At 41.8% G+C, this 21089-nt stretch overlaps 2 protein-coding genes across 2 annotated transcripts in view; both read left to right on the top strand.

Moving 5' to 3' along the window:
• Positions 1–4903: 4903 nt before the first annotated feature.
• Positions 4904–12624, top strand: LOC134099660 (stromelysin-1-like). Its single transcript, XM_062552616.1, has 10 exons — positions 4904–4953; positions 5672–5910; positions 6072–6220; positions 6371–6496; positions 6738–6896; positions 11187–11358; positions 11502–11635; positions 11878–12034; positions 12132–12235; positions 12389–12624. Exons 1-10 carry the CDS (start codon positions 4912–4914, stop codon positions 12496–12498), a joined length of 1392 nt encoding a protein of 463 aa, XP_062408600.1. The 5' UTR covers positions 4904–4911; the 3' UTR covers positions 12499–12624.
• Positions 12625–13291: 667 nt separating this feature from the next.
• Positions 13292–21089, top strand: part of LOC134099658 (macrophage metalloelastase-like) — a 70945-nt gene continuing 63147 nt past the window's right edge. Inside the window, exons 1-9 of the mRNA XM_062552613.1 lie at positions 13292–13303; positions 13661–13902; positions 14644–14792; positions 14917–15048; positions 15129–15290; positions 15388–15499; positions 15595–15740; positions 15898–16054; positions 16478–16573. Of these exons, the coding sequence (XP_062408597.1) occupies positions 13685–13902; positions 14644–14792; positions 14917–15048; positions 15129–15290; positions 15388–15499; positions 15595–15740; positions 15898–16054; positions 16478–16573 (1172 nt within the window). The 5' untranslated portion in view covers positions 13292–13303; positions 13661–13684. The remainder of the gene's footprint in view (positions 13304–13660; positions 13903–14643; positions 14793–14916; positions 15049–15128; positions 15291–15387; positions 15500–15594; positions 15741–15897; positions 16055–16477; positions 16574–21089) is intronic.

Here is a 21089-nt window from a genome sequence, read left to right as displayed (position 1 = left end):
TTTTAAAATTGTGTAATGGACACATTGACATAAATGTCCACTTTTGGTGAAAGTACTGTACACATTGTTGGGCCCACTGGAAAAATGTCCAGTGATGTCCAGTGAGGTCTGGTGGTGGTATTTCTAAAAATAACTCAATTAAACTATAGTTTATACAATATTTGCATGTCAAATTAACACAATTGTTTTGTTTTGAGCATTACAGTGTTTCTCTGTTTTTGATACCGAGTAGTTTTAACAAATATATTTTGATTATGATCACATATTGTTGTTGTAAATATAACAAAACATTCTGTTTAATAGTTTACAAAAGTTCACAGTGATATAAACAAAAAAATGGGTTTACAATACTTTTCTTTAAGGATTTTACATAGTTTTATGCAAATTTCAGGGCCATTTTTATACAGTGATATATTAATACTGACTCTCGTGTGACAATATTTTACTGAAGTATAAGGTATTGTTTTCCTTTTCCAGATTGACGTTTTCTTTAATGAAATGAATGGATTTGTTTTGCTTTTCAACAACTAATGTAGCCTCTGGAGGGCAGTGACGCTCCATCTCAGGTCGGTGTTACATTTCCTAGTGGGAATAATGATTTCTGAGCATTCCTTACCATTGCTATGGAGACTCCGTTCCACCACTGTTGCTCCAAACAATCAAGTTAAGAGAGGACACGATTCTGATGTCTGACGTCAGAGGCTGAAGACATCTATATACAGATCTGTGTGATAGATAGCATGGCTGTGTTGAGTCACACTTAAATACAGGAGTTTAACAAAAGTGTAGCCTTTAACCCATAAAACACTAACCAGATGTCTGAGTCATATTGAGAATTTTTACATCAGGGAAACATTCAAGGCCAGACTGACTGATTAAGCATTCCAGCACTCAATATAAAGCAGATTGATGGAAATGTTAACATAGAAATATGTGTCTCTTGGGATTCCCCCCCCCACAAAATGGCAAACACACAGCACAGGGGATATGAGGCACAAAACATAAGGACAGCTAATTTTCATCTGCAGTCCTTTGCGAATGTGTTACATAACCATAAATTCACTTGGTCCAGCTGGTACTAAATGCAAAGTCAATAATAACATTTAAATCACAAAAACACCAAAACTCAAAACAAAGAAAACAAAAATAAGACATGTTAGACAACAACAACACAACAAGACATCATCCCCACAAATACAACATAAAGCATTAAAGGAATAGTTCGGAATTTTGGACATAGGACCTCATTTCCAACTTAGTTGGGGTGATATAGGTCGGTGAAGACCATTTTCTTTTTTTTTTTAAAGATTATTTTTTGGGCTTTTTATGCCTTTAATTGGATAGGACAGTAGAGAGAATGACAGGAAGTGAGTGGGAGAGAGAGTCGGGGTGGGATCCGGAAAGGACCACGGGGCGGGAATCGAACCCGGGTCGCCGGCGTACGGTGCAGGTGCCCCAGCCAGTTGCGCCACTGCCGGGGCCGGCGAAGACCATTTTCAGTGAATTTCTGCCCTTCCTTGAGTTGCAGCGTTCATCTCGTGCTAATCTGGTGCCGAGATAACGTAAGTCAACAGTAACATCCAGCCTGCCACTGAAAACACTCCACAGAACACCCGAAACAAATAAATGATAACGTCAGACTATCGATGCACATAAAACTAACCTTGCATCGCATTGCAATAGCCTACTTTGTTCCCTGTATGGCAGTGGCGGATTGATATTGAGAAACTAGTCCCTCAAAATGTAATAAATCATTGAGTTGGAAGGTTAGTTTTATTTCTAAAATTATTCTATCAACGCGGACATGTATATCGATAGTCTGACGTTTTAATTTACTTGTCTCGGGTGTGCTGTGGAGTGAGTAAGACTGTTTTGGATGTTACCGTTGAAATGCGCTAGCTCAGAACCAGCGTTAGCAAAGGGGAACGCTGCAACTGAAGGAAGGGGTTAAACGCGTTAAAAACGGTCTCCACCGACCTATATCACCTCGGCAAAGTTGGAAATGAGGTCCTATGTCCAAAATTCCGAACTATTCCTTTAAGACACTCCTCGCAAAGGGGCAAAAGACAGGTATGATGCTTTAAGCCATCTCGGTCTTTGAGAAGGCCTCTCTTGCTGCCTGGAGAAGAGGTCTTCAGGACAAGGCATCATTGACTACTGAACCAGCCAGCCATCTTTGAGGTTCAGCATAACTAACCAACTGCAGTGCACAAGTTAGCACAGACACAAACACACATAAGCATTCACATACAGCCACTCACAAAAGGCAAACACACACGTTTTTACAGGCAATACACACATACACTCGCACACTCACACAAGTGGTGCTTTCTCTCTCTCACACTCTTCTTTCACACACACACACACACACACACTCACACACACACACACACACATTGTAGAAGCACAGTGATTGTTGAAGCACATTGTATTACAGCACAGTGATTTGTAAGACCGCCACATAATGGCTCGAGTGGACTTGTGCAATTCAGATAAGAATTATGGGGGTTGCTAAATACTTTGTTGTTGCAGACTTGTCTCAGTGATACACTGTACAGACCACAGACATACATAGACACACACACACACACACACACACACACACACACACACACACACACACACACACATACATACACACACACACACAAACAGGTTGATACAGTACATACATACAGGTACATACATACACACACACACACACACACTGACACACTATGGTAAAAATATAGACATACAGTATGCAAAGCAGTAATATTATAATGGCAGAGGCAATCTGTAATGCAAATGCAGACATACATTTGGATGTCACCAAAGAATATTAGTGAGGTAGTGGGTGTGGCTTTAGAACACATATTTTGTTCAATCTACATACAGTATGCAAGAGCAAACATACATGTTTCAACAGTCTTTGAGCAGAGGTGGAAAAGTCCAGCCATTACTGTAAACCATCTGATTCTAATGAGCACAACTCTTCAGCCAGGTAGAGCAGCTAGTGAGATCACCTGTGTTAGGTGCACAGGTAGATCCAATGTTTGGACTTTCACTTTCTGAAGCTGAACTTTTCCACCTCTGTCTTTGAGCAACCAAAGAGAAAGCTTGTAACAAGTAGATCAAGAGAAGCTAAGCACAGTTTATTTTTAAAGCATGATCATCACACCAGTTATTGGAAGGAGTTCCATAGTTTTTTACTGCAAGGTAATTTCATGTTGGACTCTCTGGTCATGAACAAATACATTTTATTCACAATTTCTTTGAATAATCAAAACATTTTCATCAATATCACATTAAGTTTGGGCTGTTAGGCTACACTTAAGATATTTTTTTCATTACACTTAGAGTACTGTGTCAACTGTGTCAGATCATATAAGCCTACGTGAGTTTTTGAACCATTGAAATGACTTATCGTCCATCAAATGTTTGTTTTACACACATTTTTGATATCTTACTGGATGAAAGAAAGAGTTTTTTTTTAAAAATATATTAGCATTAAAATCCGTTGAGCTTCCTTTTGGTTTGGCAAAGATTCTGAAAGTGTAGCCAGCACCATGGTGTCTTCATGCAGACAGAGGTATGTTTAATTCACACTTCCGATGCAATTTCAGCATGTTACAACAACAATCTCTTTGGTTTAGGACTTCTACAGAAGATTTTTTCTTCCTGCTATCACCCACAATTGTTTAGTTTACAACCTTATGAAATCTCACAATGGTGCAAAGTGCTTTTACAGCAAAGCAAAACATGAAACTGTGCCTTGTAACTGACAAAACCACATCAAAAGTTGCCAAAAAAATCCCAACCAGAAGGATGCCGAGGAGCCAAAGGGCTTCTCCCTATGGACAGAAAAGCCCTGCGATGCTGTCTGTTTGTGGATCTGTGCTGACAACACACATTCACAGTGCTCCCAATCGTGCCTAATTACACCCAGAGTATGCCCACTGGCTTGCTGCCTGCGCCACAGTCAGGGAGGGGGTCCTGCCAGATTCAATCTGGTTTCAAGCCTCGCAGACAGCCACACAATTACACTCCACACTTTGCATTCTTTTCAGGATCATCCACTGGAATAAAGCAAAATAGAGAATATCCATGGCGTTGAAGAAAATTATATCTTTCAGCTTTTGAATGGGAAACACCATTGTTCCCATACTCAAATGTCACAAAAATGAAATGGTAAAAAACTTAAAAGAAATTTGAAGAAAAGCTGGATGTAATTGGCTTGTGTAGATTACAATTGTGAGACTGTTATTACAAGCTCGGTGCAACTGAAGGGAAAAGAAAAAACAGCACAAAAATACTTTGTTTCTTTCTATTTTTACAGCATCTCTTGCGTGCGTTGGCGGAGTTATTTTAATCTGGGTTTTGCCACTAGCAATCCTGAGAAATGGCATGACATGTGTAGGTTAAAATAGGGTGTTGCAGTGGGTAGATTAGTACAGTCCCTGTGCATTTAAGAGACACTGGCCCATTTTTACACAAGTAGTACTTATGGAACAAGATTGCACTTTAAGAGACCTTGACTCGACCGCCCTTCAGAGTGCCCACCTCAATTAGTTTCACTCTGATTTTGTCCAGATGAGAGGAGAAAGGGATTATGTTTTTGCATTAAAAATTGAATTAGGTTCAGAACCAGTTTTCAATCCACATACACATATTTTATGTCTGACCTGCCCAAACCCCTCCCTAATACCATGCTGCTGATTGAGGTTTTCCTGGTTTTGGCGTCATGCGAGACATAATAACATGTCTAAGGACATACCCATCTAGAATGGCGTTCCACTCCAAGTTCTTAAGATAGAGAAGTTCAGTCCTTTATTCTATAGTTCAAAGATGCAGTTGGTGTTTTCTTGGCCGTGGGCGTTGGTGTTCTGTGGTGTGTGTTTCAGTGCATCAGTGCCCAGAGAAGACGCTTCCATGCATCCTGACGAGACTTCCAGTGACCTGACTCTGGCAACAGTAAGTCAGCATATTTATCATTATTCAATGCAGGAAATTAAAGATCATGTATTTATTAGACTATATTGCTTAAAGGGTTTTGAAAAAGAGGTTTATTTAAAGGCAAAGTGACATTATCCCATTTCAGCACACAGAAATATGAAATTATCCATTTCAATCTAAGTGAAGAGTGAGAATGAATACAAAAGTCATAATAATGTTGAGGATGTCGGACTGTACTGTCACATCTTTGCAGGCTTTTTCCATCCCATTCTGCACTTTTTATTCAAGTATACTGTAGTTGTGGTTTTCTCTTCATTTTCTATGTTGGCACGTATGGTTGTAGCAGCTGTGTAAAATGGCACACTTTGTTAGACTTTGACCACATGTTACATAACCAGTCTCTTCTCTGCAAGTGTCTATGGGTTAGCATATGATAGCTAATGAATGAATAATTTAAAATGTTATCCTATTTCTATAATATGTGAATAATGAGCGCTGCATATATATTTTATAGAACAAAAAGGGCAAACAAATACAAAGTAGCATAAGTTATGTGCTTTATTGTATCTCTAAATGTTCAGTTTTTGAAGGGATTTCCATTGGTTAGTATAGTTGTTCTACAACAATTTTACTGACCTTGAATGTTAACAGATGGACAGTTAAGTCTCTGTGGGTGGACAACCCAAGTAAAGCGTTATCACTAAATGTATTCCCTTTCCTCTCCATGCACTTTCAGGAATATCTTCAGCACTTTTACAACTTTGAGAAGGAGCCACTCACTCGCACAAAGCGCAGCAATCCCTCTTTCTCCTCCAAGCTGGCGGACATGCAGAGCTTCTTTGGGCTCGGCATCACAGGCAGCCTGGACTCCCAGACGCTGGAGGTGATGAGGACTCCCCGCTGTGGGGTGTCAGATGTGGAGGACTACAGCCACGGCTCACTCACACGCTGGAAGAAAAACAAAGTCACTTTTGGGTACTTGCAATCAGAGCTATATTTGTCAGTCGGAGAGCTCACTTCAGGCGAAGCAACTCTCTTCCTCTGAGTACACGTCCAACAATCATTACATACTATGTTAACAGAATTACTTGAAAGTAGAAACAGTTCATCTAAACTGTTGTATGTTTTTTGGTCAGTATTGGCAGGTACACTACCGATATGCCCGCTCATGTTGTGGATTCTCTGATCGGCTCTGCAGTGGCAGTGTGGGCCAGGGCTAGTTTGCTGACGTTTGTCAGGTCATACTCTGACAAGGCTGACATCTTGATGGATTTCACCTATGGAGGTAACGTTTCACGTCAGGCAACTGTGCTAGGTCGTCATAAAAAGATAGATATTCCATTTAGTATAAGACATATATATGTGTGTGTGTGTGTGTGTGTGTGTGTGTGTGTGTGTGTGTGTGTGTGTGTGTGTGTGTGTGTCACAACTGTAGCACATGGGGATTCCTTCCCATTTGATGGTCCCGGAGGCACACTGGCTCATGCCTTCGGACCTGGTGAGGGCCTGGGTGGAGACATTCACTTTGACGACGAGGAATACTGGTCAGCAGGATCCAAAGGTGACCACAACAAAATGAGCCTACACTCTTTGATAGATATCCATGGATTTCAGATATTATTTTGTATAATATTACAGCCACATTGAGAGCCTTCATGAGGTGCAGAGTCTTTGTTATGTCTTGTACTGTTTCAAACCTCAACCACTGTGGCAACTCACTGAGGTATTTCACATGTGTGGTTTTCAGATTGCCATGTCTTGTTTTGTTCATACTGTATTTGTGTATTTGTTTTCCTATGGAGGTTTCAACTTGTTTCTAGTGGCAGCACATGAGTTTGGGCATGCCTTGGGTTTAAAGCACTCAAGAGACCCCAAGTCTCTGATGTATCCAGTCTACAGGTCTCAGGCCCAGAAAGTCTTACTCTCCAGTGACGACATCATAAACTTTAATGCACTTTACGGTAGGAAAACAACAACAACCCCATCACAATGACCTTCTTTCCCATGGAGCATACTGTATATGATGAAAGAGGGAGCGGAGAGAGTTAACTGGTAACACTTTATGATAAGGGTACATGAATTATCATTAATTCCTGCATGAATTAATTCATGATTTATGTATTACTTCATTCCTATATCTCATGAATCATTAGGTATTGACATGAATTCATAGTCTGTCATTTGTGACCTTTTACACAAACAGCACATCAACTAAAGCATTAGTGGGCACCTCATTAATTATGATTTATTGAGCACGATCCTGATTATTTCTTTTTCTGCTAAAAATGTAGTCTTCACTGCTCAAATTCTTAACATAACATAACATGCAGTTCTCTAAACACATGTCATTATTCACAACTTGAGGGGCCAAAGATATTATGGTCATAAGCATTTGGTTATACAGGTAGGTCTTCACCTGCTGTGCCCTAGAGATGCAGCACCTCCACCGGTGCCTTGTTTGCTAGCTACAGGGTTATCAGCTGGGGACCACCGCTCATAGAGGTTTCGCCCCTTAGCCCAGAACATCTCCTGGTGGCGGGCCAGTGAACAGGGACGTCTCCCTGACACCTCCTGCAGCTATCTTTCTCCAGAAGTGTTTGCTCCCCACATCACGTCCCGCCGTCTCAGCCAGAGCCAGAAGCTAGCTTTCTCCGCCTCCTCCGAAAGCTCCCTGGTTGCTCTCTGCAGTCTGGCCCCATGCAGCCCTAGATCCCTCAGCAGACGAGTTGTTGAGTCTGCAACAAAACCTCTCGCCCTATCTCCACAGGGTATAGGCTCGCTCCCCACCCTGCCTCCCTGCACTCTTCCAAAAGGTCTGCATATTTTGCACTCTTCCATTCATGGGCTACCGCCAGCCCCTCCTCCCATGGTACGGTCAGATCGACCAGCAACACTTTCCTCCCAGCCGCAGTCCACAGAACAATGCCAGGCCACAGGGTGGTGCTGCAGATCTCACGGGGAAAGTAGCGTTGTCTGCCCACATTCACCGCCATCCTCCACTCTGCCCCTTGGTTCAGGAGCTTGGCTGGTGGTCTCCTACTGGTGCTGGCTGGTAGTTCTCCCGGCCTGAGAAAGTGAATGCTGGGCTGGCTCCCCACTGCCTCTCCTCTACTTGCCTCCAGCTTTGCTGCTTCCACGATCTCTGCCAGTTTTATGAGGATCTGGTCATGCCGCCATCTCAGTCTCCCTTGAGTCAGCGCTGTCCTACACCCTGACAGGATGTGCTGAAGTGAGGCATTGCTGGTCCCACACAGGTTACAGGCTTGTTCTGTCCCCAGCCAGTGTAGGTTGCGGGGACAGGGGAGCATTACTACCCGCGCACACTGGTCCTTCACTGCGGCATCAGAGGACTCTCTTAGTTCCATCACAAGCCTTGCCTTCTCTTGCCTGAATCCAAGGGTGATAGATTTCAGGGGCAGTTGAAGTGCATTCCATCCATGCAAGCCTGCTGCTGAGAAGCACCTCGGAAGCCCCAGCCATTTACGGATGAAGACATTGGCCTTTGCATCCATCCGAGTCACGGCTGAGGAGGTGACTTCACACAGTTTCAATGGCCACATTACCCTTGGATACAGGGTGAAGTTATAACACCACACCTTGTACTTTCCAGGCAATTGGCTGGTGTCAATCTTTTGTAGTCCTGCTGACAGCTGTTGGAGGATGGTCTTCCCCATCCCTTTGTCAGAGAGACTGGCGGTGTAGTGTCTTCCCAGACTGCAGATTGGCTGGTCGGCTATGAGAGGGATGTTTTCCCCGCCGATGGTGAAGATGACCCTGTAATTTCGTTCTCCCTTACGTATGGAGAGGCTCCTCCTGGTCCCACATCATTGAGGTATGTTCCACGCAGCCAGGGAAGCCTGGAACACCTTTCCCTCAACATTCAGCAAATTGTGCCACTGGTTCTGCCGGCCTGGATATGTCTGTCTAGTTCTTTTTTAGAGACCTTCAGCGATCCACTGTTTTTTTCCTCAAGGAGGCCTCGTGCATGCTGGTATGGATTCCTGAAGAAGCTTGCCCTCTCTTTCTCCTTCCTTTTCGTCCATCGCCGGATGCGCTCGGCCCTCCGTAAAGTAGCCAGCCTTCTCTTGATCTCCCCCCAGAGGGCTTTCAGAACCCTCCTTCTCTGGTTCTTCAGCTTTTCTTCAGCGCTTGCAAAGCTGCCTTCTATTTGCCACTAGGTCATCAATTTCCTTCTCCCTCCTTCCCTTGGACTTTGTGCCAGCCTTCCTGTTGATTGCTTCCCCAAGCCTGCTACTGCATTCTTCATACAGGATCTCTCCGAACAGGTTCAGCTTAGCTTCCACTGGCCCGCGTGGTGTGTTCTGGAGCAGTGTGGTCAGGTGTTCGTCCAGCCTTCTCCACTCGTCTCATTGGACTTTGGCTACTTGATTCGGCTCCTTCGCACTAGGGTCTTGAGGCTTCTGGTTTGTTGAGTTGGTCTTGTTCTTGGGTCGCTTGAGGGTGCTGCTGGGTTGGTTTCTCAGGAATGATCAGCTTCTGTGTCCTTTCCCCCCTCCTTCCTCTCAGCTTGCTCTTCCTCTGCAACTGTGGGCCCAACAGCGCTGTGGCTTTCTACCCGGCCTGGGATCCCACTTGTCTGACCTACCTGAGCAGTGCAACGTTGCTTAAGGCTGTACCCTCCACACTTTTTCTTCCCCATATGGATGCAAAGACCCCTGAGTGTTGTTATTTTTTCCCATCCGCACCCGCATTTCCGAAGAATCTTCTTCTCGTTTGTCATCATGCTTGCATTCGTTACCATGTGATCCGTCTTGGTAGGCCTTTCTTCCATCCTGCCTCTCAGAGGGCCTTCGGGCTGTTAACAATTAACCTAAATTCATGTAATGCTGAAATCATAAATGATCATGATGTACCCATACCTTTACTTGATGGTTTGTTCACACATGAGGTCATGAATGAGAGACTATGAACTCAATGTCAATTCTTTATGATTCATAAAGATATAAAGGAATGAAGTAATGCATAAATCTTGAGCATTAATTCATGCATGAATTCATCATAATGTATGTACCTTTACCTTAAAGTGTTACCAGTTAACTTGCTTTCACAAGTGACAAGTGTTTATGTTTGCAAAATCAATAATTTTCTAACTTAAAGGTTGGGTATGGAATTCGATTTTGAATGTACACCACTCAAACAGTCCAACCCTTTTTACCTTAACTCCTACCCACATGGATGCCCGTTCATACAAGAGCGAGAATTCAGATGCACGAGAGTGAGGCAGGCTAGGCACTTGACAGGGTAGAGCTGTATAAAATGAAAAGCCAGCCCTGGTGTCTGTGCAGCCCTGGTGTCTGTCTCTAGTCTCCATACAATCGCTCACATCCTCCTCCTCCCCAAGCAGGTTACTTTGCTAGCTAGTTCTACATTCTTGTAGGTAATAGTTCCACAAATAGCCGAAGGCAGATGAGTTTATACATTATCGTAAAAGCACCAGTAGGCCTAAGGCTATCTACCGCCCCTTTCGTTCGGAAATTCTAAAACAACAATGCTTTTTAATACACCAATAACATTTGATGAACCTCACATTTTTCAGTAGCCATAGGTGTGTATATTTGAACAGAATCTGGTTTGGTTCTTACCGGGGCTTTTACTTCCTGAAATATCCGAGTTTAGTGCTGGCCCGGTGGTTCGCCTATTCCACTGGAGCTACCACTAGTTGGTTTCGTTTTAGCACTTGCGGACGAGCTTTGAGTATGTGCATGCGGGAGGGTGGAGGGGAAGGGGGAAGGGGGGAGGAGGAGGACTACGACGGTTAGATTGACGAACGAGCTGTGAAATGATGCTAGCGGGTTTAGAATATAATTGGCTGGAGTTTTTCGAACCCTGCCCGTTCCACAGATGATTAACATGTTTAATCTCCATTTCAGTGCTTCCAACTCAGTGGTTGTAAGTGGGTTAGGAATAGGATTTGAAGTGATTTAGCAAAAATGGCCAAAAAAGCAAATTCCATACCCTACCTTTAATCAATGGTTTGCAAATCTTTGTTAATTGAATTGTGGATCCTTCTTGTAATATCTAGTATAGATTGGTTATTTTCTATTGGTAAATTGCTAAGTTCATATATTCTCGTGTGTGTGTGTGTGTGTGTGTGTGTGTGTGTGTGTGTGTGTGTGTGTGTGTGTCAGGGGCAGGGGGCTATGTGAATGTATTTACGTTGGTCAAGAAAAAGTTTCTTGTAATGGGATTAATACATGTCAATCTGAAGAGTAAACCCTTATTCCTTGTAGCATCGCAGAGACAGAGGCCAAAGCCCCCCTCGAGGTTTGTTTGGCCTCCCCGATTCAGACTTTTCTACCCAGGTTCTCGTCTACCTCTGGCTCTACAGGAGACGTGTGACCCGAACCTGTCTTTTGATGCTGTGACAGATATCATGGAGGCACTCTTCTTCTTCAAAGACAGGTGAGATGGGAGACTGGCTCTATTCACACTGCTCTCTGATGCTCATATATATACATACAGTATACTGTATATAGCACTGTAAGTAATAAAGCACTGAAAGCCTACATGTCTTAATAGTTGTGTGTTTTTTTTGTTGCATAAAGGTATTTGTGGATCAAGCATGATGAGCAATATGACATTAAAGAGGGACCCATCCACAACTTCATGCCTAAAATTGATAAGAACATCAATGCTGCCTACTCGGTTCCACAAAGATCAACTGCCTACCTTTTCAATGGTACACACCCTCCTCTCAAGGCCTAACAAATATCACGGTGAAGAGTTCACCAATCTATTAATCTTGTAGCTCAGGATTTCGTAATACATTTTTAAAGTTTGTAAAAAGTTTTATATGAGTAAAACTTGCGTCAGACTAAAAATAAATGGTAGCCCTCTCATTTTCCTTTTTACACTTGTAACATCCTTTTTGGATGAGTTATCCAAATTATTCAAAATCAACATGTGTTTTAATTTGCTAAGGAACCCGTTACTGGATCATGAGGGGGTCACTAATAAAGGGACGGACAAAACATATCAGGACCTATGGATTTCCATCATGGGTGAAAAAAATAGATGCTGCAGTTCACATCACGAACATTGGACGTACCCTTTTCTTTACTGAGGATAAATACTGGAAGTAAGATAAACAATAACTTCTAGACATTGTGCAATATTACACATAGAAAGAAGTGTAACTGTTTAAAATTCTAAATGATAACTGTTACACCTTTCAGATATAATGAGAATCGTAAAACCATGGAGAAACTGTTCCCTAGACCAATCAAAGATGATTTCCCTGGAATTAATATGACTGTGAACGCTGTGGTTTATAAAGACGGTGAGTAACCAGAGTGGTTTGGACTGACTTCACTGATGTCTCTTGCTAAATTGTTGTTGACACAATTTGTGTCAGCAGTGCTAAACAATTTATATTTATGTCAGATAAATACTACCGCTCAGGATTAAACAACCCACAATATTTTTTTTGTAGGTGTCATCCACTTTTTCTCTGATGCAGAAGTATACAAGTACAATTACTCAACAAAACAGATCACTGGAGTTGATAAGGCGAATTCTTGGCTTGGGTGCATGGAAAAATAGAGATGTTTATCCTTACCACCTCAATACTGTTGGCCTGTATGTCATAATCCATTAAATTATACTGACATTTTAACTTGTCTATTTTATAATGTTAAACTGAAATTGTGCCTCTGTGTTTACACAACATTTAAAGAATACACATGTTTGCAGATGATAATCTAAAATGGTTTTCAGTTTTTGTTTATCCACTTTCAACACAATAAATGGGAAATTGATCCCCTTGCTTCTATGCCCCTCTGTGGAGTTTTCATTTCCTGTATACCAACTTACAACCAAATGATCTTGCTGACACTTCAGAGAGGCTAAAGTCAGGGAAATGATCTCCTCTGAGCGTACATTGTGGCCTCAGAGATCTAGAGAGAAGACACTAAAAAGGTGCTTAATTGGAAAAATGCCTCCATGGTCAAACCACCATGGCGCCACCGTTAGACATTGACATTGGAACAGTGTGAGGAGTACGCAATATATGCAAATATGGGGTGAGATTGTAGGTTGTGTACAACCTCTGGCATTTCAATAGCAGTAAACAAGGCAAGACTTGAATGCCTATGGCAATATTAGCCTAACCACAGCAGACATCATAATGGCTTCAGGTGGATTTGTGCACTCCACAGTATTTTCGAGCTTCTAGATGTCATGTGATGCTCTGTTGCCCTTTAAATCCCTCGACTGAGACACCTGTGGCACATATTCAGTAATGGCATGGAGAGGGCAATGGATCCGCATGTTGAGCTTTGCTCTGAGTGTGAGCATCATATGGACTTCACCTGTGATTCATGAGCCAGAGGACGTGCGCTATGCTGAGGTCTGTGAGTCTGTTGTGCCCTGTCCTTACGTGTCCTCTCCTTACTAACTTGTGTGAATCAGGCATGTTTTCTTAGTCTTTGATAAATGAAGGAATTTCTCAGAGTGGGATGTATGCAAGTGGTTCTTGAATGCATGTCTGCTATACTAAGCATTTGTTAAGATTTGCTATTTGCATAATTTGTAAATGTTGAAACTCAACATTGAAATACACAAATCAAAACTCTGAACCACTGCATTTCTTCAGTGAAGTCACAGAGCATATGCCCAAATATACAAACAAACAGAATTTCAGTTCACAGGGGAAAAAAAGTTTTTCTCCATGTCACAATACAAATATTGAAGGTGTGTAAAACAGGTGTACTTGAGGAAATTCTATCATATGCCACTGAGTGGGGGACCTCGAAGCCCAAGAGGTTTGAAGAGCCTGGATATGAATTTAAGGAAGATGCAGAATTTTTTTGGCCTGAAGGAGACCGGGCAACTCACCCCTGAGACCCTCCTGGTCATGAAGGAACCTCGGTGTGGGGTGCCCGACGTGGAGAACTACAGCTTTTATCCTGGTCAACCTAAGTGGAGGAATCATACAGTCACATACAAGTGAGTTTCAACATTTTATGCCAACCACTAGCCTAGCTTTACCCTTCACTGAATTCATTGAGTACTTTGCAGTGTGGCAACATTATGCTGAACACAAATTGAGCAAGCACTGTACACTTTCATTATACAATTGTAATGAAAGTGTTTGGTTCATTGGAGTCAAACTCATAGTGTGAGGTTAATAACTACTGAAATCAAACACGGTATGCCTCCACTAGCCCTAGAGCTATAACTTGACCTTTCACTCACTGATTTTGAATCCTAATCAGTAGATTCATTTTAGAGGGTAAAATCAATTGACAGCCTGTTCTCTTTTTCAATGATGACCTGGCCAAGAGGCATCAGCAAGAGTGAATAAACACAATGCACTCTAAGTGACACATAGCGTACATACAATATGACATATGACAAAACAGGACAAGGAATGTTCTTTGAAAAAATAGTGTACAGAGAGTGAAGAAAGGGTGAACTAACATAACCGTGTACACATTTTTCCCATGTCTTTTCCTGAACAATTACTTCACGAGGTAACCTCCATCAGGCTTGTTTCAAAAACATGTCAAAAGTGCACGTGTTCCTCAACTTTTGTTGGATGTGGTGTAACATTCATTCAGCTGGTTGCTGCTCATTGTTCAAGCCTGTGTTGTAAACGCCTAGGGTTATGGAGACTAGTAAGTTGATTTACCAAATCTGATCATCAGTCAGGTCCCTGCATGTTTTATTGAACTCCTCATTTCACAGGATTGCAAAATACACCACCAATCTACGTAAGGAAGAAGTGGAGCAATCAGTACATGTGGCCTTGAAAATGTGGAGTGATGCAGCAGACCTGAACTTCATCAAAGTGGACCATGACAAAGCAAACATAGTCATCTCATTTGCATCCAAAGGCAGGTTTGCAGAAACTGAATCCACACATGGATTATTACCTGATGGATCTCTGTCCTGTGAGCCTCTGTCCCCTTGTTGTTACCAGTGTTGCAGCATCTGACCCTGTTCTCTCCTGTCTTGCAGTTCATGGAGACTTCTTCCCCTTCGATGGCCCCAAAGGTGTGCTGGCTCATGCCTTTGAGCCTGGAGAGGGCATGGGTGGAGACGTCCATTTTGATGATGATGAAATTTGGACTATGGGCCACAGTAAAACAGGTCGATAAAATGGAGTTTGATGGTAGCAAACTGTGAGTTTGATGTAAAAACCCTCTAACAGGTCCCTCTCCCCGAAACAGGCTTCAATCTGGTCACTGTGGCTGCCCATGAGCTCGGTCACTCACTCGGCCTTTCACACTCGAGAGACCCCTCTGCCCTCATGTATCCTAAATATCAAAAGCTTTCTTTAAGCAGCCCCCGACTGCCACGAGATGACACACTTGCTGTTCAGACACTCTATGGTGAGCATAATCATGACAATTGAGACAATAAACACAAATGGTTGTGCTATCATTTTGGCTAAAATGTGGTAAAACATACTTCTCTTATGGGCCATAGGAAAGCACATCAAGAAACTGGTAACACCAGCCATCCCTAAGATGTGCCATCCCAATCTTTCTTTTGATGCTGTGGCTATGCTTGGGAATGACACTCTTTTCTTCAAGGGCAGGTTAAAAAATCTTCATGGTTTGACTTATTGAAAATGAAACAGGAAAACAAATTACAGTCATGCTTAAAATAACTATACTCATATTTTGGCACTAGTTACATGTGGCTGAGGACAATATGGATGAGGCAATGGAGAAGAGTGATCAGAGAGGGCTTCATAAGAACATTCCTGCCCAGTGTTCCATCCTCAGTGGACGCTGCTTATAACATCCCAGACACTGGGGTCACCATCATCTTCACAGGTGACAGACTCTATCCCTACGGCATCCATATACAGTACATAATCTAGAGGACTGTTAGAACTTTAGAGTCGATAAGAACTCAACAAGTACACAAGTGTGTGTGTGTGTGTGTGTGTGTGTGTGTTCTTTACTGACTTAATCTGGCATCGTGTTTCAGGTCTTAAATACTGGATGGTTCAAAAGCTGAAGATGAAAAGTCATGGTGGCTCAATCTATGATTATGGATTCCCTACAACAGTGAAGAAAATAGATGCTGCTGTTCATTTGACAAAATATAAGAAAACATATTTCTTTACAGGAACTGTTTATTACAGGTGTTTATAGTTGCCTATTTCCATTTCCTATCTAGTAATACATGATAAGAAATGTAAATATGGATGAAAAAGAATGCATTTTTGTTTGGTTGGGCTGTTGTTTAATTACTTCATGCTTTTGTTGCTGAAGTCTGCCCTCTAGTGAGGGCTTCAAGCTTCTGCTGCTGAAGTCTGCTATCTAGTGAGGGCTTGCAAGCTTCTGCTGCTGAAGTCTGCTATCTAGTGAGGGCTTGCAAGCTTCTGCTGCTGAAGTCTGCTATCTAATGAGGACTACAAGCTTCTGTTGCTGAAGTCTGCTATCTTCTGAGGGCTGCCAGCTTCTGCTGCTGAAGTCTGCTTGTGAGGGCTACAAGCTTCTGCTGCTGAAGTCTGCTATCTTCAGCTTCTGTTGCTGAAGTTCCACATGTCTGTTTTGTTTAACAGATATGATGAAGCTCGGGGTACAATGGATTCTGGATTTCCCCGAAACATACAGCATGGTTGGCCAGGTATTGGGGATAAAGTGGATGCAGCCATTCAGTTCAGAGGTAAAAGACTCTACTTTCCCACTTTACAGTGCTGTATATCTATCCCAATACAACCAATGCACTATTCACATCCTCATATTTAAATAGGGAAAGCAGGGTTTATATTATCAAGGGCTTCTTGACTGTGTTTTGACTATGCTATATATATTATGTTGCATTGTTTTGTTTTTCAGAGGGAAGCATTCATTTTTTCTCTGGGCCAAAGGCATATAATTTTGATTACATAGACGGAAGAGTTACTTACACCATCAAAGCAAATGTATGGCTTGGCTGCTGAACCTATCCAGATAGAAAAATCAGTATTTATTGTTGTTGCCAGAAAAGGGTTGCTGATTATTTGTTTGTCTAGCTTACCTTCTTTTGTTGAATGATTAATCGGTAGCACTTAACAGTAAGGGCACTTATCATGAATTCATACATAAATTAATTCATGATTTAGCCATTTCTTCATTCCTTAATATCTTCAAAAATGTATGGACAAAGGAATTCATTCATGACCATTCGTGTACCCTTACCATAAAGTGTTTCAGAATAATCAATATTGTTTGTATGTAAACCATATGTAAATATGTTACATATAACTGTATTTAACTCATTCATTCTTATTTAATGCATAATATGCTCTTACAGTATATTATATTAGTCTATTACTCTAGTCTATTAAATGTTGCTGTTTTTAATTAACATTCCTTTAAACTAAGTATTCATTTTAATGTACATTTAAATATTTATTTATGTCATTGTCAGTTGCAAATAAAAGCATATGCTAAACATAAACATACATATTTCAATTCTGGTACACATGTGTCATATGTTGAAAAAACTAAAGACCAAAAAAAAGGATCCCTGTTGCTTGCTCAATCGTTATGCCTGGTTAGGCATACTTCTCTCACATATTATGATTTATGACATCTTTCATTTTGGAATGTAAATGCTTGTGATTTCCTGGATCAAACATGACCGGCTGATAAGCATTCAGCCCATCACACTGCAGAGACAGAAATCTGGACTGGTGACAGGCCAGCCCCAAAATGAATGCTATGCAAACAGGGAGGCAAGTCAAAGCAGGACATCCAAGCAAAATATCACATGAAGAACTGTTGGCACAAACACAAGGACATAGAATTGCGTCTCAACTGGATATGTTATGATCTCTGTACCTATTTGAGTCAATGTAACCCATCATTAGTCTTCATGATTAGTCTTGAACAAAAGATACTTTCATGACAAGTATTCTATAAAGCAAGGTTCCTGTCTCACCCAGGTAACTTCAGGAGATCTCCTGCAGTCAGGTACAAGCCCAAATGAAAATAAGTATTTTGTTATTATAAAATGTATTATTTCATGGAAAAAAATATGTTTTAAATTTGATGTAAGCACCAGTACACAACGTAAGGTTAATAAAGACATGGATCTCAGAATTTGGTGTGGATGAACTTGACTGGTGTGCACAGAGTGCTGACCTCAACCCGATAGAACACCTTTGGAATGAATTATAGCAGAAACTGAGAGCCAGTCTCCTCCCCCAACATCAGTGTGTGACCTCACAAATGCGCTTCTGGAAGAATGGCCAAATGCCCATAAATACACTCAAGGAGAATTCCGGTGTGAAATTGAGCTTAACTGTACCAAAACATGTTAAGGTGTACTCACACGTGTTTTAGACGGACCTTCGCTCACCCCCCAGCATTCCGAACTCCGCCGTTTTCAGCCTAGCTTGCAGTAGCCTTGAATCTATTAGATTGGGCATCACGTAGCCTATGCAGCTAAATTGCTATTTTTAAACCATTAAAACGGTTCCAAGTAACTCCACACTGCAGTGGTAGATTTCTGAGGGTCCTGACATTTAAAACGAGATACTTAGAACTTTGGAAGTGCACAGGAAGTTTATTTAAAAAAGACTGTTTATTCAAGCAGTACCTTCATAGAATCTCTCCGCTGGGCGCCATCTTGTGGTGAAGTCGCGATAAGTCGACTGACGAGCACAAACGAACAGGAAAGACGGTGACATATTGCAAACATTTTTAGCTTTGTTACTCATCATGCTCATGTACAGGGGCGGAGTGGTAATCGGGAGATTCGGGACATTTCCCGCCGGGCCGGCCTGATGGTGCATTTGAACTGCCCCAAGACGTGCCTGAGCGGCCGCTAGAATATTTATTATCATAAGATATTTTCGTAAAGCTTCTATCCTCTGAAATCGCTCACCGTCAATTGCTTTTATTATGAGACCAACCACTAATTAAACCATTTAGTTGCGATATATACCTTAGTCATGGTTACCCTACATATATTAATGACAGGCCTATTCATCTCAGTTCTCTCCCATCAGTGCATTTGTGGGTAGTCTTGGGTGTCTTAATTTAATTCTTCATATTATTAAAAGTGTTATTTAACTCTTTTGGTCACAAATAAATTCAAAATAGAACAGCAAAGCCTCCTGGGATTGGCAAATACGTTTGCTAGGTCAAGTCTATTACAGAAATGTAGGGGGATAGATGAGCGGCCCCTCCTCTAATGGCATGGCCCCTTAGCCTGTAAGCCTATTCGTGAAAGTAGCGTTTTGATAGTGAACGGATTTGCAGGTGTTTGCTTGATTAATATGGAAGGCAAGAAGAGGAAAGAGAAAGAGGGGGCTGAAAAAGGCAGAATTAAGAAGCGACTGCTGGAGGAGCATGCATCTAAATGCTCAAAACAGATTTAGGCTATCCGTAGCCTAGTCCACAGCCATTACGAGTGCAGGTAAATTTGACAGAATGAAAAACATTGACGCAAAGCTCAACTACGTTAGGCTACTTGCTGGTCGGAAAATATCACAAGCTAGTTAACTCATGTAGCCTACATTTCAAACGAATCAATGGCTTACAGTTTTTTTCAGTGACTAACATAGCGTTTGTCCAAACAGTTGTCACGTTTTCAAAACTCTAAACACATTGTGGCCATACCATTCACACATTTCATGTCGTTTTCGCACAATATGCAGGCAGTGAACACATTTCCACAATGCTTACATTTTCTTTACAAACAAGTTATAGGCTACCTCTCAACAAAATGATGGATCGTTTTTCTATTATTTTACAGATGTTAACACATGACATCCCACAATAGTTAAAACAATTCCAAACCTTAGTAACCTCTGCTTCTGCAATGGTATCAGTTCAAAAACAATATATCTCAGCTGATAATAAACAAATAATTGAATAACTGGCACACAGATGATGTTGGGTAAATTGGGCCAACCACAGCTGATTCCAGTTTGTCTTAGACTCAGTGGCAGGGGTTACTTTTTACATTTACATTACACTTACACAGTAAAAGGAGGAGGTGATGTTTTTGGAAACAGAAACATAAAAAGACAAATACTGTAATGTCTGGATGAGGAAGAGTAAGAACAATGGGCCCAGGGAGAAGAGCAGTGAAAGGTGCAGTAGGAGGTGCAGGAGCAGTGAAGCAGAGATGCAGGAGCAGTGAGAGGAGCAGGCCCAAAGAGAGGGCAAGGTAGAGATGTAAAATGCTTTTCAATTACGACATACAGTTCCCAACCAAGAAATTTAGTGTAAAAATGGTGTATTGCATGTTTTGCATGCAAATGCCCGTAAAACTGAAACATGAAAGTCTGGACCTGGACCTTCATAGATTGACTATATTACATTTAGCCAACATTTTGTTTGTGTTTATAATATACGGAAGGTGGTCGTGCTCAAGGCATGGGTGGGTTGGGCCGGCAGTGGGCTGGCGGCGGGTAGGGGGCCGGTGTGGTCAGAATATTCCCGGTGGATTTTAGTGTCCCACTCCGCCCCTGCTCATGTAGACAGTATAACTATATATTTCCTATGGAATTACTTTTGCAATATGTTCCCCTGTCCTTCCTGTTCGTTCGTGCTCGTCAGTCGGTTTATCGCGACTTGATTACAAGATGGCGCCCAGCGGAGAGATTCTATGAAGGTACTGCTTGTAAACAGTCTTTTTAAATAAACTTCCTGTGCATTTCCAAAGTTCTCAGTATCTCGTTTTAAATGTCAGGACCCGATTTAGCTGCATAGGCTACGTGATGCCCATTCTAATAGATTCAAGCCTACTGCAAGCTAGGCTGAAAACGGCGGAGTTCGGAATGCTGGGGGGTGAGTGAAGGTCCGTCTAAAACACGTGTGAGTTCACCTTAACATGTTTCGGTACAGTTAAGCTCAATTTCACATTGGAATTCTCCTTTAAACCTTATGGAAAGCCTTCCCAGAAAAGTCGAAGCTGTTATAGCTGCAAAGGGTGGACCAACGTCATATTAAGCCCTATGGATTAAGAATTGGATGTCACTTAAGTCATTAGAGGGATCAAGGCAAGTGACCCAATACTTTTGGCAATATAGTGTAGGCTATACAGTATTAAGGCATGCAGAAGTCCAATGGGAAATGGTAGAGTCCTCAGATGGGAAAGATGGGTAAAGTTGCGTATTCTCTGCATAGTAGTGATAGTCATATCCATGGGAGTGAATGGTCTCATTACAAGAAGTG

The sequence above is a fragment of the Sardina pilchardus genome, chromosome 13 (assembly GCF_963854185.1).
Source record: "Sardina pilchardus chromosome 13, fSarPil1.1, whole genome shotgun sequence".
Lineage (NCBI taxonomy): Eukaryota > Metazoa > Chordata > Actinopteri > Clupeiformes > Clupeidae > Sardina > Sardina pilchardus.
This window is presented reverse-complemented; position numbering and strand designations above follow the sequence as displayed.

Excerpts from the sequence above, each read along its gene's own strand:
- LOC134099660 (XM_062552616.1), top strand. The coding sequence starts at position 4,912 with ATGCATCCTGACGAGACTTCCAGTGACCTGACTCTGGCAACA. Across the intron at positions 11,359-11,501 it reads CTCTTCTTCTTCAAAGACAG|GTATTTGTGGATCAAGCATG; the intron begins GTGAGATGGGAG and ends TGTTGCATAAAG. Across the intron at positions 12,035-12,131 it reads ACTGAGGATAAATACTGGAA|ATATAATGAGAATCGTAAAA; the intron begins GTAAGATAAACA and ends TACACCTTTCAG.